The sequence below is a fragment of the Leptosomus discolor genome, chromosome Z (genome assembly GCF_034619465.1).
Source record: "Leptosomus discolor isolate bLepDis1 chromosome Z, bLepDis1.hap2, whole genome shotgun sequence".
Lineage (NCBI taxonomy): Eukaryota > Metazoa > Chordata > Aves > Leptosomiformes > Leptosomidae > Leptosomus > Leptosomus discolor.
This window is the reverse complement of record NC_141419.1, coordinates 27,273,179-27,290,047: the sequence shown is the minus strand read 5'-3', so window position 1 is coordinate 27,290,047 and position 16,869 is coordinate 27,273,179. Positions and strand designations below refer to the sequence as shown.

At 38.2% G+C, this 16,869-nt stretch overlaps 1 protein-coding gene across 1 annotated transcript in view; it reads right to left on the bottom strand.

The window, feature by feature from the left end:
- SRFBP1 (serum response factor binding protein 1) overlaps positions 1–16,869 on the bottom strand; it is an 80,774-nt gene that overhangs the window by 14,178 nt on the left and 49,727 nt on the right. Inside the window, exon 4 of the mRNA XM_086479855.1 lies at positions 9,572–9,643. Within this exon, the coding sequence (XP_086335981.1) occupies positions 9,572–9,643 (72 nt within the window). The remainder of the gene's footprint in view (positions 1–9,571; positions 9,644–16,869) is intronic.

The following is a 16,869-nucleotide window of genomic DNA, read 5'->3' as shown; positions in this document are numbered from 1 at the left end:
AATCAGAATGGTTTCATACTTTATTTTTATATGACATATAGTGAAAACCTGATAGTGTATCATTTATAAAAAGAGCAAAAAACCAGCAGCAGCTGTTTTTCATTTTTAGAAATATCAGGAATGTCAGATTTATTTTTTTCTCATTTTGTAATGCAATTCTGAGTCACACTACAAGAGCTTTTCCAGTTAGTAATGTGTGAGTAGCTGTCAGTCTTTAACGTAAGTGATTACAATTGTTTACATGACATTACAGACATCTTAACAGTTTAAGTTCTCTAAGCAACCAAAATAACAAAAGATTCCAACTCATGTATATTCTACCTTATGTTCTTTCTCCTTGCACTTATCTTCTATGCCAACTCTATGATGCTTCTCTAAACAAGATCACGAGGTAATGAACTATGGCCACCTTTCCATCAGTGGTACACTGACCTTGGTTTCTCACACAAAAAAACCACCTCCAGTAACCTTCGTTGAAATTGCTCAATGGGTACCAATACTTAGAGAATTAGCAGGCAGATAGATGGTAAAACAGGGAAAACACTTTGCTTTCTCATTTGGCTAAGCATATCCTCCTCCCTGCTCCTTCATGTGGATCAGCTTTACAAACTGATTACTTTCCCTATGGACACCTGAAGAATGCAATTCAAGGATTCTCTCTTTAGTACCCAAACGAATTAAAGGTAACTGAAAACTCTTACTATTAGTATCTGTCCTAAATTTGTAGCTTCTCTAATCTCATTTAACATTTTCTGTTCACCATCATCATTCTGACTGTAGGCTGTAGCACATTACTAGTACCAAACTCTTATGACAGTTGGGACTTCCATTCAAAAGGCTTCCTAGTGGTTCTCTTTTCCTGCAATACATTTGTGCTGTTAGACTCAAAACACAGTGCTTCACAACACAGCACCACTCTCATGCACATACATCCTACCCCATTATCCCTATAAAGATGGAACCGTTAATTATCTTGAAGACCTGGTCGCAGAAGGATATCTATTATATCTGTGATGATGTTATATGTCAGGTATTCTAGTTTCCCCCCATTATTTTTTTCAGTTCAAGGATTGGTATGGAAGCATTCACATTTTACACCCTTTCTCTGTAGCTTACTATCGGAGATGGCACTGTGGGCAGACTTGATTTACCTTCCCGATTTATTGGATCAAGCTGTTTCCTCCTTGGTCTTTAAAAGACATCCTGAAAAGTAGCCACATGCCCCCTCTGGGTCAAATCATTGTGAATCAGACGTTCCTCCATGTACATCGTCTTCCTCCAGCTTTTAGTTTTAAGTACTCCTTTATGACCTTTAAAATTTTCAGTGCCAGCAGCTCGTGTTTCCTGTCCAGCTTCCTCTTGCCCCAAAGGTTCCCCAAACAACTAAATCTTTCCTTTCTATACCATATTATCACCCATGCATTGAGATTCTGAACCTCTGTCTGCCTCTTGGGCATTGTATGTAAGTCTGAACAGTATTTTGGAGAAGGATACCAAGGAGATTCTGGATATCAGCAAGCTGGCCTTCCTTGTAAAAAAAAAAAAAAAAAAAAAAAAGGCAAGCCAAACCAATAGCCATACCTTGAGAACCTCTTGTTATGTTACATTATTCTTCTGTATTTCTTCAAGGAAAACACATAAACAAGACCACTTCTAACAATTTCCTCTATTGTTCTCATGACAGCTCAAATCCAGTAAGATATTTACCAATATCACTTATTTAAAACAGGAACGAAAGTTGAGAGTTGCCTGTTTTTCATGAGTGCTCTGATATAAATCTTTCTGAGACTGAAAAAATACAGCCATGTGCATGTGAAGCACTACACATCACAACATAACTACCACAGGTATATCTGAACTTAAAACCACTGCTCTTCCCCACCCAGTTTTGTCCATTTGTGCTATTCGAAGTGTGTTTATTGTGTCCCAATTACCTAAATGACCCAAGCCAAATATTGCTTACAAAAAAGTGAATTGACTGCCTCTGAGCTTTATTGACAATATGCCTGCCCATATTCTGGTCTGACACACCAAATACTCAAATCAAAAGCAATCACATAACTTTTGAGATTGAGCCTTGTCTACAGACAGGAACAAACTTTAATAATCTTGAACAATCAGTTCAGCTAGGCAACAAAATTAAGTAATATAGCTTCATAGGAATGCAAATGATTGGTAGAAAGATCCCTGGACTAGTAATTTAAAATTTGCCAGGAGACAGTCTTTTTGTGTCAGAGATAAACATAGTATCTCTGTGAAAAACTGCCAAAGTTACCAGCCATTTATTTCAACACTGAACTTTAAAAAGATTCTTTCCAGAACAGGCAAAATCCAAGCTGTAATTAAACTAAGAACACTGCAATTGCTGCTCTGCTGTTGAAGATGACTGGTCTAGTCTATCTCCTTGCTCTCAAACGGTGACTCTATGGAAGCGTATGTGCGGTAGCCTAATTTGAACACAAAATGGCTAATGGAGAACAGATCTACAAATCAGCCCAGAGAAAGTAACGGGAAGAGTGTAGGGGGGGGAAAAGAATGGCTAACGAAAGGTGAGAGGGCAATGGACGGACCATAGCACAGAGAGGAGCCTGAACTCTCCCACTGGAAGCCTGCGAAGGGATTGATACTGGCTAGGCCAGCAGACAGATGGCCAATGGGGTGGAGAAGTCAGTGGGACAAGAGTGGAGAAAGGTTTGTCCAAGACCTGACAGACTTAAGTTTTATACTGACATAAAACTTCACCTGCAGCCATAGCAGCGGATTCTAGGCGGTAAAATATAGAGGAGTATATATAAAAGACCTACAAAACAGCTCGCAGTTCAAGTGATCAAATTTGGAAGATGAGGAACCTTCAGGAAAAGAAAACAAAAAACAGTCACACAGAGAAAGTATTTACGCCTGAATGTGATATTCATCACTGAATGCAAAATTCTTCACTTCATCAGTAGTCTCAGGAAGACCACAGACATTCCTGTTTAATGTTAAAATCTGTGTTTGACACAGAAAATTCTCAGGAAACAGTGGCTTCATACATTCAGTGTAACTGCCATTCAAACAGAGTCAAAATACTCAGGAGAAAAAGAATTCAACTCTGCAACACTGATTCCCAGCATCAAGCCAATTATTTTAGACTGTGTTACAGGAAATTGTGCTATTAAATCAATGCAACACATTTCCAAAAACATAATATGCTGACAGATGCAACTATTACACAGAGAAAAGTATATCTAGTATCTGATTGCAAATGAATACCTTTACTTCCATACTGAAATAAGAAAGGAACAGAATATAATATTTTAACATGCAGGAAAACAAACGGAGTATTACTATTTCACTATTTGCAGCATAAACGTGTTGGAGAATGAAAACATCTTTGTATGTACAAGGCAATATATTCACTCTGAAGCAAAAGTAAGCAAATTTGGTACCTTTGTTTCCAATAATTAATACTTAGAGAGAAGAGGGGGCGGAGTGGGCAGGGAATGAGATGGAGACTGTTTGACGGAGTCCAGGTAAGTGATCCTTATTATCACATATTCTTCTTATAATTATGCTTGTTGTCTATACATTGATTTCTAACTTAAGAGTGTAACAATTAGAATTTAGATAAAAAAAAAGAATGAAGTTTTACATGGGTCCCTCAAAAACACGAGCCATTCGCCCCCACATTGCCAAAATCAAGCCAAAATCAAAGTGCAAAGAATTAATGATAAGCGTATCATACAAGGCTGATGTACCATCACATCAGTATTACACAAAAGACTGATTCATACAGTAGTCCTCTCCCTATGGTTTATGGACTGCAAACAAAATATTTTCATAATAAAAGAATGTTAAAAATCCACCTAAGTAATTATCTAGTTATGTTGCTATTAAAGGCACTAACAACAAAACCAGAAGTTTTATATCAATAACAACATCTATCCTGATCAGAATGTTTTTGTAGTGAGCAGAATTCTTCAGGGTGAGGGAGGGGAATGGGAAGGGAGGAGGTTGTGGAAGAATCCCCCAAATCCCAGACAAAAGACAGCAACTACTCTGTGCTTGATCCAAAGCCTTTAAAATGGAAAGTCTTCAATTAAACTGCAAGGGACTTTGCAACAGGTCCCTTTTATGATTTAATGCATTTCCTCAGATTACATCCACAGAGAATACAGAGGTTTTAGTTTATGTATTTTATACTAGGAAGTAAATTTTTAAAATAAATTAAGGCAAAGATCACAAGTGTACGTTTAGGATTGTCAGCTAAAATACAAACCTTTATATTTTTCAAAGTTAGAAAATACAGGTATGACTGTTCCTCCTCAAATGCAATGTGTTTAATCGAAACTTCTACAGAAATTACATCTTCCTTTCTTTCCCTGCCACACAGTTCAAAAGTACTAGCAGCATCAAGTTTAGAATCTCCATGATTAGTGTATTCATCAGAAAAAATGTTGTGGATTTACTGATTGTGTAACCATGTCTTGTATGTGTTAGTGTCTTTAACTAAAGACTACCATCCAGTGATATACTCTGGGGAATGTGGTGCTGCAAATAATTACTGACTGTTAATTCCTCAAAGTTAGTAGCCTTTCATAAATTGGCTTTCACAGGTTGTTGGGGTGAAATGCGTTTTCAATGTAAATCTATAACGAAGAACATAAAACAGCACAAGCACTCTGACTAATCTATGCTTGCTCTTTTTTTTTGGGTTACTGATGAGAGGTTGTGGACTGATGAAGAGACTAATCTCAGGCTACCACCTGCATAGTTTAAAAGGAAGGTGATACGAATCTGAGAAATGCTATTTTGATAATGTGATTTAAACGCTCTTTTGAAAGAAATAAAGGTAATACATAACCAATCCTGTAACTTCATCTCTTTTGTTCCTGACCGTCCTGGGCAGAAATACCTTTCTGTCTCTTTCTCATGTCCTTCTTGCTCAAAGACCTCCTTAGGGCTGCACCACTGATCCAGTGAATTCATGGAGGAGTTTGAGAGGTGAAACAGGTTCTTCTCACATGTGAAGCAGCAGAACTTTCACGGGATAAACTGCAGAAAACTTTTCCTTACTACTGTTATTATTTTAGCTGGTTGCCCAATCCCAAATTCATTTAAGTCATACAGGTAAAGAGCACAGAAGTTAAATTCATTTACCCCTGAAATAACCCACAGAACTTCAACTGCAGCATAACAGTCTCTGAGCATTTGTTAAAAATACCTAGAAGCTAGACAGCAGTAATGTCATCTGTCCAAAATCATGTTAAGTAGGGCTGTCCTCATCAGGCAGTTCAGCCTTTTTATGATCAAAAACATACTGTGCAACATGCTGCTCAGTCAAATCCTGGCATGTGTCTCTACGACCATGCATGAGCTGCCTGAGATCCTGTTCCTAAAGCCTTCAAATTACTTTCAAATTCCAAACCAGACAAAGTTGGTTCCTGAACATGAAGGAATCCAAAATAAGCTCACCAGGCCTTACGGCCTTACATTAGCAAAAAAACCAACCAACCAATCAACAAAACAACAAAAGCTTCTAAGAGCTAGTAATGGCTTACATTTCTGGTCTAGAAGAAATTTCTGAACACACTTAGAAACTATGGCAAGCTTTTCAGTAATCTTGAGACTCAGAGGGATGTGGCATGGCCTCAGCAAGCTCTGAAGACCACAATATACTCAGTATTTGTGGTGCAGAACCCTCTTGGCAGACAAGCATCTGCAAGATTCAAACACAACAGGACTGGAGTAACAGGTGAAAATACAGGATTTAGTAGGAAAAGGTGGTGCTCTTCTCAACGACCACAGATTAGTGCTCAATGCAAAAAAGAGGAAAACTACGCTGCTAAGGTTATGTGAACATTGTATCTGGAAGCAAAAAATAGAGGACGTACTTATTATCTGCGAATATTTGTTATTTCTGCAAGTCAGAAGCATATGCTCAATTCAAGCTCTGACAGTAATGTATACTGGTACTCTATTTGTCACTCAACGAAAAATACAACAGTTCTTTGCATTTTCAGTTTCAATTCCTCCCACCCTAAAAATCAGAAAGTTGCTGGACTTTGAAGCGCATAGACTTTATTATTTAGAAAAAATAAGTAGTATTTTGACTTAAGGCAAGATGGCACTCCAGATCATTGCTTGTAGCAGACAGTTCCATTATGCTGAAGCAGAGTTCTGTCATTCTCAGTGTTTAAAACAGAGGGTTTAAAACTGACATTCATCTTCTCAATCTATATACCAAAGACTTACTGGAAGAAAAATTAAATGAGATGCTACAGTAAGTCAATATCTGTTAGCACTAATGCAAAGGCAACAAAACCAGTGGCAGTTATGAAAAAGGTGTTCACAAGCAGACCAATGTCTCCTTTTCTGGAGAAACAGCACAGATGATACATATAATTTCTCTAATACCAGAAAAAAATATTAATACATATTAACCTATCTATCCTGCCTATCTTAACGTATCGAAGCTACCTTAAATCTGTGTTAGCAGTAAGTTAAAGATAACAGTTAAGACCTTTGCCAGTTCCCAAGTCAGTTTCCTGCTTGTAATGAACAGCATTTTTAGGACTAGCTTCCGATTTATAACTTTGGTGCTGGCGCACAACACTAACAAACAAAATGTTTGCTGGAGCACAACACTAATGAACAAAGCATCCCCAAGCAGTTCAGGTAGGTATGCTGTAAGGAACACTTCAAAACGCAATCACAGCTGGAAATGACAGTTTAAAAAAAAGCATTAAATAACAGATCTGCCACATGGGTTTTTTTTTTTAGTTTTATTAATGGCTGGCAAATACATTTGTTGCAGACAGTACACAACTGTGTACAAAAAGTGCAAAAAACTTAGTCAAGGCCTAGAAAATACAGGCTCTATTTTTCAACAGCATCAACAGTATATAAAGTCCAGTTAAAGTTGCATGGCAACATTCATTACAATTTTTACAATAGAATTTATCGCCTGTTGGTAGCAATGGTGCCAGCTGCAGCAATATTAAAACGGATTAAAAATATTTCAGCAGAGGTGCACAAACAGGAATTGTCACCTACTGCTTCTTGTCTTACAGTAATATGGTAAGCCCTGTAACATTCTCATAAATTAGAAAGGAAGAAGTCTTGTACCATGTGGTTGGTGACTCAGCTCACTGCAACTATCATAAATCCGATTTGCTTACTAGCAACCATCAGCATATTGACAGCTAAATCATAAGAACTCAAGTTACAGTGCCACTTGCTAAACACTTAGCACAATTTTATTGTACTTGACTGAAATCTATGCAAACTCTGTTTAAATAGAAAAATATGCTTATCTTATTCTGAAAAATATATGGGGAAACATAGTAATGAAACATAAAATCTCAATGGGCAAAAAGAATTAAAGAAATAGCTCGACTACATGTCCACTATGCAAAACTAATATTCAGCATTCCACAGTGAATTAAAAGCAGATTGCCTTTTATCAATGAAAACAAACCTATTCTGAAAATGAAAACAGCCACAGGATGTTTTCCTTCAAATATTTTGAAACTCAAGTTAATGAAAAGGTAAACAGTGTGTTCTGCATTTCATGTGACCTACAAAATATGTCTAGGGATAGAAAATCAATGAATTTTTTTAATTGTATGTTTAACAACTAACTGTGGGAAAAGAAGAAATAATATATTGGAAAATTCACTTTTGTTAAAGTACAGAAGCATGCCTTCTTTAGCTGAGGATATGCTACAGCTAACGAATAGCAACTAATAAAGTTATGAAGGCTTAGCCACCACTTGTCAACAGTACTGTAATAATTAACTTTATATGATCTTCTACTCCAGTGAGGTTAAAAACCCTCTAGGGGTTTAACAAAGTGTCAGTACCCATTCATAAACTAGATTTGAAACATAAGACCCACTCACTACAAGGTATGAGATTAACAGACTTTCATACCACCGAAAAACAGGACCAGCAGCAGAAAGTAACAGAAATAACAACAGTTCTAAAAATCAAAACAATTCAATGAAGATACCTGTATTACCTGTTTTTAATGATTACAGCTAAATGAAGGCCTATTTTAAGTAAATATTGAAAGCACATAGTGAGCCATGCCTATGAATACATCAAAAATAATGTGACAAAATAAACTAGTAAGATTAACAATAGTTCTTCTGTACTCTTGGCAATAAAATTGTCCTCTTAGAAAATAAAATTCCAACTGTAAAGTCCTTTACAACAGTAGCATAAATTATTTCATTTTGAGGCTCATATACTTTATGCAACCAGCATAAGCCTGATGTATTTGAATTCTTGGCAGAATTTCCTACAGGAAGTGACAAAATGTCTTTCTGTTTGAATTTAGCAACCCTCTTCAAGCATGAAATCTCTCTCCATGTGTCCTCACATATCCAGAATATCCAGTTCTGAACCATTTCTAACATTACAGTAACCAGTAACTAGTTCACTTTCATACTGGAAAATCTTGGTCAAATAAATTTAAAAGAAGAAAGCGGCTTTTTAGCTCCATGTCAGTATATGTGTGATCTTGCCCTTACTTTCTTCTACCATCACAAGAAGGAAAACCAACAAGATGCTTCCATTCAAACACTGCTCCAGAAATACCGTATTTCTATGATATTTTCCTATTAACTTGATTTTGCTCACATGAAGCATGGAAATCCTGCTGCACACTATGCTAATTGCTCACCTACATCACACATGACTGTGCTTTGCAAGAGCATAGTTACATTACAAACCAATGATACCATTATAGTAGGAAATGATCCAATACATTAAAACTTAGCCTGTGGACTATAAACATTTCAGATTTCAGACTTTCTCAGTGGACCACCCACAGGAATTTAGGATAATGTGGAGGAAAATATACAATTTCATGTACTACTATTTTTTGATTCAGAATTGCTTTCTGGTGTCACTTCTGCAGCACATCCCTTAGTACTTACTTCTGCTCTTCTTCAGTCTTTTAGAGTGTCCTTGTCTGCTCTCAACCTCAACTGCTTATTTCAACAAGCATCTTCTCACTTGTCTGTCTTCATTTCACTTCTTACAGACATCACTAGTTAGTTAATATTTAATAACATGCCATCAGTTGGCTTCAGGAGATACATTGCACTGAAATTAATGAGCCACAGGGGTGTTAAAATTCCACCCTTATTTCAGGCCAAAGCTTGCCATGTTTTGTCCACATGTAGAAACTTCTCTCTGCATTTACAAGTATTTAGAGCCTTTTTCCAACTGTTGTGGAAAGCTTAGATTATTTACACTAACTGAACCACGTGTATGTACTATATAAACAAAACAATTCTATTTATAAAGACTCAAAAACCACTACTATGCTTCCTGGTATTTTATTACAGTTACTAGGGATTAGCCCACCAGCTGAGATAAGCCACTTGCACTGAACAGCTATACAATTTTTTGTAGATATGTCCTAGTTGATAAATTTCCTTAGAAAAATAAATAAGATCTACAGTGAAGACGCAATATAACATGTATTTGCACGCACGTACTCCCACTCACATATGCACCTTTTCCTAAGGAGCTTCTGTCACTCTCAGAAGCAGAGGGAAAAATATAGAACAAGCCTTACCTTTCTGCAGACACTTTCAAAACTAACTTCTGTCCTAAGAGCAAGTCTGGTAACTTCATCTGGCTTTATTTCCTGTGGATGAAAGATATATTTATTCTTCTTATGATCAGACTTTATGAAATCTTTCTAAGGTCCACCTTCCTGATAAACATTCTAACTTCATGGTATCTCCCACCGATGTCTTAAAGGAAGAAAATCAGTTTGTTATATTGAGATTTTGTGTGTGTGTGTGTGTATGTAAATACTGCATTTACTGACATCCAAAACATTACTTACACCTAATCTGACTGTACCTACTACTACTGAGAGCAAGAGAGATTTTCAACCGCAAAGTATGCAGAAGGGTGATTTTATTTACAGAAAAGTTTGCCTGTATTGTCATGCTACAAATAAACTTTGGAAGGTCTGAAATGGCCCACTTAGATTCTGAAGTTATATGAGAACTTATCAACATACGTGAATACACAAGTTTAAGACAACGAAAATGAAGTCGAGAAGAAAAATAAATAATTCTCTTTTCTGAAGAGACTGACTACACATGCAGTTTTCATTCCTGGATTTCAGCATTTCCATTGGCAGCTGAAATAGAAGACTAAAAATCCTGGACAAGTGGATTTTGTTAAAAGTTGAATATTTTATGAAACATGCCCCCATGACAGATTTCTCGTTACTTTAAAACACGTACTTTATATATGTTGTATTACAAAATGCCCTATTAACCTTATCAATTGAATGCACTATATATTGGCTTTTTCTTCCTAGGGCACTGCGTACCAACAGATCATGTTACATACCAGTTGTTTGCCAGATGGCCATTTTCAAAGCAGTTTAACTACTGTTAAGCAAAGTCCAAAAAAATTCCACACACTCGTAGTTCTGAAAAACGCAAAACTTTGTACAAAGAAACCTAGCTATTCTGGTAGCTTTCACCTAGATCCAGCCGGTATGACAATGCTGGTGGCTTCTGCACATGAAGAAAATTATCTGTTTGCTGAATTTCTAAAACTCCAGGAAAGAGGATGACTTAAATACAAAATATAGTAATTTTGCAACACTTGTGGTCAATAAAGAAGAAAATTTGAATTGGAAGTGCCCATGCAAAGCATTATAGTTTGAGAAAATGAGGCATATCTGGGTGGCTGGGATGCACCTGTAGCTAACATTATGCCCAGATGTGCACAAGAAAGACACTAACTGAAAACCTTTAAAAGCAACTACTGTAAATATTGGCTCAGAATAAATAATGTCTTAGCAAAGACTGAAATGCAAATCAAATTATGGTAGACATCATAATTTACAAATGTCTAGGAAAAAAAACCAACTATACAATAGGGAAAGACTTTGGTGTTCAACAACTAAATTATATTTGTTCCTTTCTCTCTTTTTCCCTACTTAATCATCCTTGATAAATATTCCAATACTTTCATTTAATATCCTGCTCCATTGTTAAGTTTCCATATTCTATCCTGTTTCTGTCCTAAATCTGGAGCACTCTGTGCACTTCCTTAGAGGGAAGAACCAAGTAGCTTACTTTCTTATAAAGGGTCATACCTTGCATTTCAAAACCTTACGTTGTCCTTCCTTCTCTACTTTACACACCTGCCATAGAGCTCACAACTTACCTAGATCTTTAAGTTATTGCATAAATTTCAAGTGTCTTAAACTATAAGCAAGCATATAATAATGCAAACAGAGTAACAAAATGAAATTAAATTAAAATAATAACAACAACAATAATAATAACAACAGTAACAGTAATCTGTTTTTGTGAATGTTTGAAAAGTTCCCTGACAATGAAGTCTAGAATTCTGATAAATCATCTCCCAAAGGTACTGGTGGAAGCCCAATCACTTGGAAGACAGAATCCAGACTGGAAAAACACTGGTGGATGTAGGAAACAATCTTCTACTGGCATATGGACAGTTGGATGACCTAATAGAATCTAGAGATGAAAAAGACCTATGATTCAGTTTCCCATGAGTTTCCACAGTGTTTCACAGATGGTGAAAGTAGGACACAGTGGTTAAGTGTCATGCTTATTGTCACATAGTTGGTTGGGGGCTATGAATGAAGCTCTGGAATCAATACTATTCATTAAAACAAGCTGTTGCTTTATAAAAAAAAAAAAAATTCTATGATTTTAATCCCAAATAAAACTGCCTATTTCCTGTCTCTTTAGGATTTAAATACAGCAACCTGGTTCAGATGGGAAGCAGGCAGGTAAACTTCAGTAATCCCTACAGCAGAATGTCAAAAGCCTAATTTTTATATGACAATATAAATGTAAATGTTCCTTTAACATTGCAGAATCATGCATAATAATGGAGAAAGAATTGCAGTTTGGAATGTGAAGTCATGAATGGAGCTTCACTGAAATGATTAGTATCGCGAATGAGGTCAAGAACGTCCTGTTAAGGCTTCAAACACCAAATTTATAATGCATCTCCTTCACTTCTCTTAGATTAAGGCAAAACAAGCATTTTTAATTTATATAGTCTCCAGCAGCACCTTTTGTAAGAGCAGCCATATAAGACAAGTTATTGGAATAAACAGACCTTTCTTCTGTGCCTACTAATGGTCAGCAGCAGACCAGAAAATAGAAAAGTATATAGTGGTATTTTTCCCAGCTGTTTTCTCAAATTTGAGATACACGTAGCTCAAGAACCCCTGACTCATAAAGAGAACCTTTGTTTTGAATACCTATTTAGAAATGTTTCACCAATTATTTTAAGGGAAGTTACAAGTGGCTGCCACATCCAGCACCTCTGGGACAGGTGTAGAGATTCCTTGTGCCCTGCTGCTGGAACCCAGATCGGTGCATTCAGAAACCTGGAGGTCTCCATCCCAGGTCCATAGATGGGGCAATCGCTTTCTCATCAGCAGGTTCAATCACTAGTAAAGCTCAGCTATGCAGCCAGCTGCCATAGACAAGGCACTGCCTTTGACAGCACCCACATGTAACACTCCCAGGACTCACGTGAATTTAAGCAGAGGCAGAGAAGACTTCTTCCTCATTTTTGTCTTATCAAGACTGAAGCTCGCTGTTGAAAACATGCCCCCTCATACCCTGTCTAGATTTGCAAGCACATGCACATTCATGGGTGCCTCAAATATCAGCACAGTATATCCCTCTGTCCATCTAATAATCCTTTGCCTGGGTCCAGAGCTCTTTTACTCATCTCATGGCCTCCTACTTGCTGGTGGGCAGCAAGTCACTAGCAGGCAGATGCGTGCACTCACGTTGTCATCTTATAGACACTTTTGTCTTACAGGGACCCCAAGATCACAGGTCCCTCCCAAACACCAGCATGGGCCCTCTACCCACCTGATAACCCTGCCTAGACCCAGCGTCTCTCACTCACTGCTAGTCCAACTTGAAGTTTTTTGGTGAATTACACATGCCAAAGAGACAAACATATGGGGTCATACCATGTGAAAATGCACTCTGCCTGCTCCAATCAGCAGCACGCAACAGGTACAGCACCTGCGATTTGCAGTCCTGGTCCAGATGCTGTGCCACAAGCCTCACTTGCTTCACTCACCCCAGTCTCACCCACAGATGCACCCAGGACACACACTGTCCCTGTCCTCCCAGCTGGGACACATGCTGCTCCTGCTGCTGTGGCTGGAGCAGAGACATCAGCAGCTCAGGGCACCTACACCCCTGGTGTGACTCCAGTTGCTGGCCCCATATCCACTCATGCTGGTCCCCCCAGTAGCTGGCACCTAGTCCTTACAGCACTCACACACAGAGGATAAAGAGTAAGATCACACAGAAATGAAGAAAAGATTTATAAAAAGACGACAGACAGTGGTGATCATACAGAGGGCTTGGTCAGATAAGTGTACTAACCGGCACTGGTTCGGACCAGCCCCTCTGATACCTGCTCTCACCTATGCTCCCTAAACATTGTTTAGTAACTTTCACATAGTCCACAGGTCTCCCCATATCCCAAAATCCTCATGTTCATCTTGCTTTCTGTTCTTCTCACTTAGAAAGTCCAGGCTGGCCTTCCCCAAATCAATACCAGGAGTTTCTTAATGGCCCATTACTTGGTGACTGAAGACTTTAGCATTCTCTCTGTTATCCCTTGTCCATCAGCTCTGTTCCTCTCTGTCTTTTTGTTCACCCCTTCACTTACTGAAAACGTCCACTACTGGAGGTTCATAATGAAGAATGCTCTTACCACCTTCCATATGACCTCACAAATCATAGTTGCTTTCTGAAATCAAGTTAATACTTGGTATCATAACATCTTGTGTCAGTAAGTTTCCAAGATTAATGACGTATTATGTTCCAAGTGAAGAGGGAATGCAAAAGTTACGAAGGAACCAGACAAGTACGCTACTTTATGAAGTATCCAGTCCACAATCAACCCAGATTAGGTAAACACAGACGAAGACCCCCTACCAACCACCACACACTCTCCTTCTCTCCTTGAAAAATAATGTCTGACAAACATTTTAAGCAACCCCCAAACACCTAAAAAAACACCTTAAAAATTAGGTGTTGAAGTACTGACTACCTCGCGAGGAATGATGAAAAACATCTGTCAAGATCAACAAACCCTTCTCCCCTGCATGCTGACCATGTTTTCTCTTGTGGTAAAGAGACTGCAAGAGCTCCTGACCTTCAGATGTGCTCCAGCACTGATAACACCAGTGCCCTAGCTGGTAAATAGTGGCACGCTGAGGGATGGTAGTGAGCAATAGACGGAATAGGCTGTTTTCTTTTCATTACAGACTCCACCCGTCTCAACTTCTGTCATGAAACCCTTTCAAAGACAGGGCCATGGGCAAGGGAAGACTGTAGGCTGATGGACACGACATAAAGCACAGTGGTGTAGCTCTCTTTGTCCTGGTGCCTGAGCTGAGCCAACAACTACCACAGAAGCTACCAAGGTGAGACTGGAAGGAGGTGGCAAAGGCAATGGACTAGCACCAGCAGGAGCAGCCTGACTCTCTGAGCTGGGATTTTTCAACATTTCACAATGTGGAGACCTCCTTCAGGCATTTGCTGCTGGAGCAGCTGCTCCACGCTCCAGAGCGGGGATGTCAGGCGAACTGACCCATCAGCCACTTGGGCCTCATTATGGCTGCAGGAGATGACTAGGCCTTGGCCTGAAATTCTGCTGAATAAACAGGATGTGAAAAACTACTGGACATGACATAAAAAAACTGCGGATGTGACAACGCAAGAAGCCAACAGAGCGGCTGGATTTTACAGATCATTCAGGGCGAGTTATGTGAAAAACAGACAAGCTCCATGGAAAGGTGGAGTATAGGGCATTTTCAGGGGTGTGGGGGGAATGACATCTTGCAAGGCTGATGGTACTGAGATCACCATACTGGTAACAGCACGTGAAGCCAAGACCATCTACGAAGTCACACTGAAATATCGAATTTTGGGAAAAAGTAACTACGGGTGCACAAAGACTGGCCTGGGCTGGGAAAAGGAGGTGCTGGGGCACAGGAGGGGATACGGAGGTGCACAGTGGGGGTAGCTGTGGGGCAGCCATGCAGCTCTGAAGCTAGTCTCAGTACCAGAGGCAGCGAGCTCACCCCATTACCTACAGAAATGTAGAATAGCAAAGTTTGGGTTTTTAAATGATGAACTTAACCGTAACTGTCTTACACAGAAAGGCAAGACTATATTCAACAGAAGTATGTCAGACATAAATGGCACCTGAAAATACGATTTCATGCCCATACTGATTGTGGTTGCTTAGATAACACTTTATCCAAGTGATACTTAGGAAGATATGGTTTCTACCTTAACTAGTATGGAAATGTAATTTACCAAATAGCCTTCAGGAGATGCGAGAAGCACAAAAAACCCCCTGTCCAATGAGGCTTTGACACATCTCAGAAATGCAAGATTATTCACATAAAATGTATTCCCACCTCTGCTGTCTAGGGCAGTTTTAGATGACTCAGGGAAAAAAAAAGTTTGCCAGTAGTGACCTGTGGAAACAATTTAGGAGTCCTCACACTACTTTGTTTTGTCTAGTATTTTCTTTTTACCAATATTTTCTTTTTACCTCTATCATGCAATTAATTAATTTTCCTCATTATTTTTGCACTTTTTCTTAGTTGTAGAAGTGTTAAACCTTTCCTTATGAAATCATTCCATATATACTATCTTAATCAGACTATTTTTGTCTTAAAATGGAGGAATTTTTATAAAAAACATGTAATAGAATCAGGGCATATCCAAGTAGATAACAAAACACTCATATCAAAAATCAAATACTTCCAGTGAAATCTGAACTGTAGTTTGTTACCCATTACAACACCTACTTCTTTTAAAACATTATGAAAATTTTTGCCCTTGAACAGCTGTTTGAGACTTCTTTCTCACACAGTCTCTTACATTTTTCCACAGCGTTCAGTCTCATTTTGCGGTTTACTGTCATTTTTCTAGGTTCCTCAGTGAGGAGAAAGCGATAGGAAAAAAAACCCAAACCTCATTTCGAAACAGGTCTTCAGCTTCTTTTTTCTGTAATTTAATCACTGCATGGCTTCCTGTCATAACAAATTTGTTCCCCCAAGTCTGTAAAAGTTCAGTATTTTAGTCATTCAAAGCATAAGTGACTCTTAGTTAAATACTCCCATTGTGAAAGTACACAAAATGGGATCATGCACTTACAAGAAGGATATCTTCAAAGTAATGAAAATGAATCAGCCATGGTTCACCTGAAAGTTTACATGCTTTTCAAAAAGAAACTAAATCCATGATAAGAATACACGTATGTTTCAGCTATGAAGGCCTGTTTTCAAGCAATGCAGTACTCTAATTGGTTATACCAAATTGATTCTAAAGAAAAGGTGGCACCCCCCCCCCAACAGTTTATAAATCCAAATCCTTTGTCAGTAACTGTGACCCAAATATATATAAATATATATATATATATATATACACACACACCCCCCCCCACAAGAATATCTACAGATGTAAGTCTCATTAGTGGACCACCATAACCAACTAAATGGCACTCTGCCTATGTAAAAAACCAAAATAAATCCATTCCCCAAGCCATATCCCCCTCAAGACCCCATTTTACCAGATGTAAAACCCAGATGAATAGTATTGCCAGGAGGGGAATTTGGCTAAAATCAATAAGCAGAACAGTAAGACAGAAAACTTAAACTGGTAAGTAAAAATCTGATATTGGCTAGTTAAGTATGGTTTAAGCTTATTAGTAAATTTATTAAACACATCTGCACTACACTGAGATATCTGCTTTATTATAAAATTACTACGCAATTTTGCCAACTGACAAAATTAAGGACTTTCG